The sequence below is a fragment of the Aplysia californica genome, unplaced genomic scaffold (genome assembly GCF_000002075.1).
Source record: "Aplysia californica isolate F4 #8 unplaced genomic scaffold, AplCal3.0 scaffold01593, whole genome shotgun sequence".
Classification (NCBI taxonomy): domain Eukaryota; kingdom Metazoa; phylum Mollusca; class Gastropoda; order Aplysiida; family Aplysiidae; genus Aplysia; species Aplysia californica.
In genome coordinates, this window is record NW_004798863.1 from 31,575 (window position 1) to 33,524 (window position 1,950).

The 1,950-nt window shown below is 42.8% G+C and overlaps 1 protein-coding gene across 1 annotated transcript in view; it reads right to left on the bottom strand.

Annotated features, from left to right (window-relative positions):
• Positions 1-6: 6 nt before the first annotated feature.
• Positions 7-1,950, bottom strand: part of LOC101863644 (cationic amino acid transporter 3-like) — a 7,477-nt gene continuing 5,533 nt past the window's right edge. Inside the window, exon 4 of the mRNA XM_005113074.3 lies at positions 7-661. Coding sequence (XP_005113131.1) covers positions 552-661 — 110 coding nt within the window. The 3' untranslated portion in view covers positions 7-551. The remainder of the gene's footprint in view (positions 662-1,950) is intronic.

Sequence of the window (1,950 nt, forward strand, 5' to 3'; positions counted from 1 at the left end):
GAAAGACGTCATTCTGTTGTGAGATACGTAGAAAGACGTCATTCTGTTGTGAGATACGTAGAAAGACGTCATTCTGTTGTGAGATACGTAGAAAGACGTCATTCTGTTGTGAGATACGCAAAAAAGACGTCATTTTGTTATAGAAAGACGTCATTTTGTTATAGAAAGACGTCATTTTGTTGTGAGACTACTAAAATCCCTTTGGAGACTTCGTCATTCTGCTGTAGAAAAGACGCCATGTCCTTCTGTTGTCGGAGAAGGGCAGTTGTGGTAGAAAGGCGTCATTCGGTTGTGAGACTACGAGAATCCCTTTCAAGATTGCGTCATTCTATTGTAGAAAGGCGTGATTCTGTGGTAGAAAAGACGTCATTCCCTTCAGTTGTTGGCAGAGGGTAGCTGTGGTAGAAAAGACGTCGTTTTGTGGTAGAAAGACACCATTCTGTGATAGAAAAGACGTCGTTTTGTGGTAGAAAGACACCATTCTGTGGTAGAAAAGGCGTCGTTTTGTGGTAGAAAGACACCATTCTGTGGTAGAAAAGACGCCATGTCCTTCAGTTGTGGCCAGAGGGCAGCTGTGAGATGTCGAAAAGAACGACTTCTTGGTCATCAGAGGACCTGTGTACGCTGTGACGGTGACTGTAGCAGACGTAGATCACTAGACCTGGGGGGAGATGAGGTGAGGTGAGATAACATGAGATGAGATATGGTGAGATAGATGAGATGAGATAACATGAGATGAGATGAGACAGATGAGATAACATGAGATACGATATGGTGAGATGAGATGAGATGAGATGAGGTGAGGTGAGGTGAGGTGAGGTGAGGTGAGGTGAGATGAGATGAGATGAGATGAGATGAGATGAGATGAGATGAGATGAGATGAGATGAGGGGAACTGAGACGGTGGCTGTAGCACACATAGATGGCCAGACATTACAGGCGATGAGATAAAAGAGATGGGATGAGATATGGTGAGATGAGGTGAGTTGAGGCAGGTGAGGTGAAGTGTCGTGAGGTGAGGTGAGGTGAGATAGGTGAGGTGAAGTGTCGTGAGGTGAGGTGAGGTGAGGTAGGTGAGGTAAAGTGAAGTGTCGTGAGGTGAGGTGAGGTGAGGTGAGATAAGAAGAGTGAGAAGAGATAAGATAAGATGATATAAGGATGAGATGAGATGAGACAAGATTAATTAAGATAACATTAATCTTTAATCCAGACATTAGCATACTGGTTTGGCGTTTCAACACACACACACACACACACACACACACACACACACACACACACACACACAAACACACACAAACACACACTATAGACTATTGATATCAAATATATACGAACATGTACTTTATTAACTTGTATTCATTACGGTAGGTCGGGGGTAACCAGATATAGCCATCTCCTTTCAAGATTTGAATGAAAACTTACTTTAAATAGAAATAATAGAAATAAAAACATGAGTGGATGGGAACATTCACTTCAAAGAATTGAGAACCCGGACCTAAATGTCTTTTAGATGTAATTGTGGCTTGTAATAACAGTCGACGCATAGAGTGGTGATGATTCGTATTAGAACCGTCGAGATGTAGAGTGGTGACGATCCAGTAAGAAACGGTCGAGATATAGAGTGAGGATATTTGCGTCAGTAAGAACAGTTGAGATGTGGAGTGGTGAAGATCCAGTTAGAAACGGTCGAGATATAGAGTGAGGATGATTTGCGTCAGAAAGAACAGTCGAGATATGGAGGGGTTGATGGTCCGTCCAGTCAGAAACGATCGAGGCATAGAGGGATGCGCTGACTCGTGTCATCACTAGAACAGTTGCGATTTAGAATGGTGACGATCATGTTAGAATCGGTCGAGGCATAGAGGGTTAATGTTGATGATGATGATGATGATTGGGATGATGATGATGATGATGATGATGATGATGATGATGATGATGATGATGATGA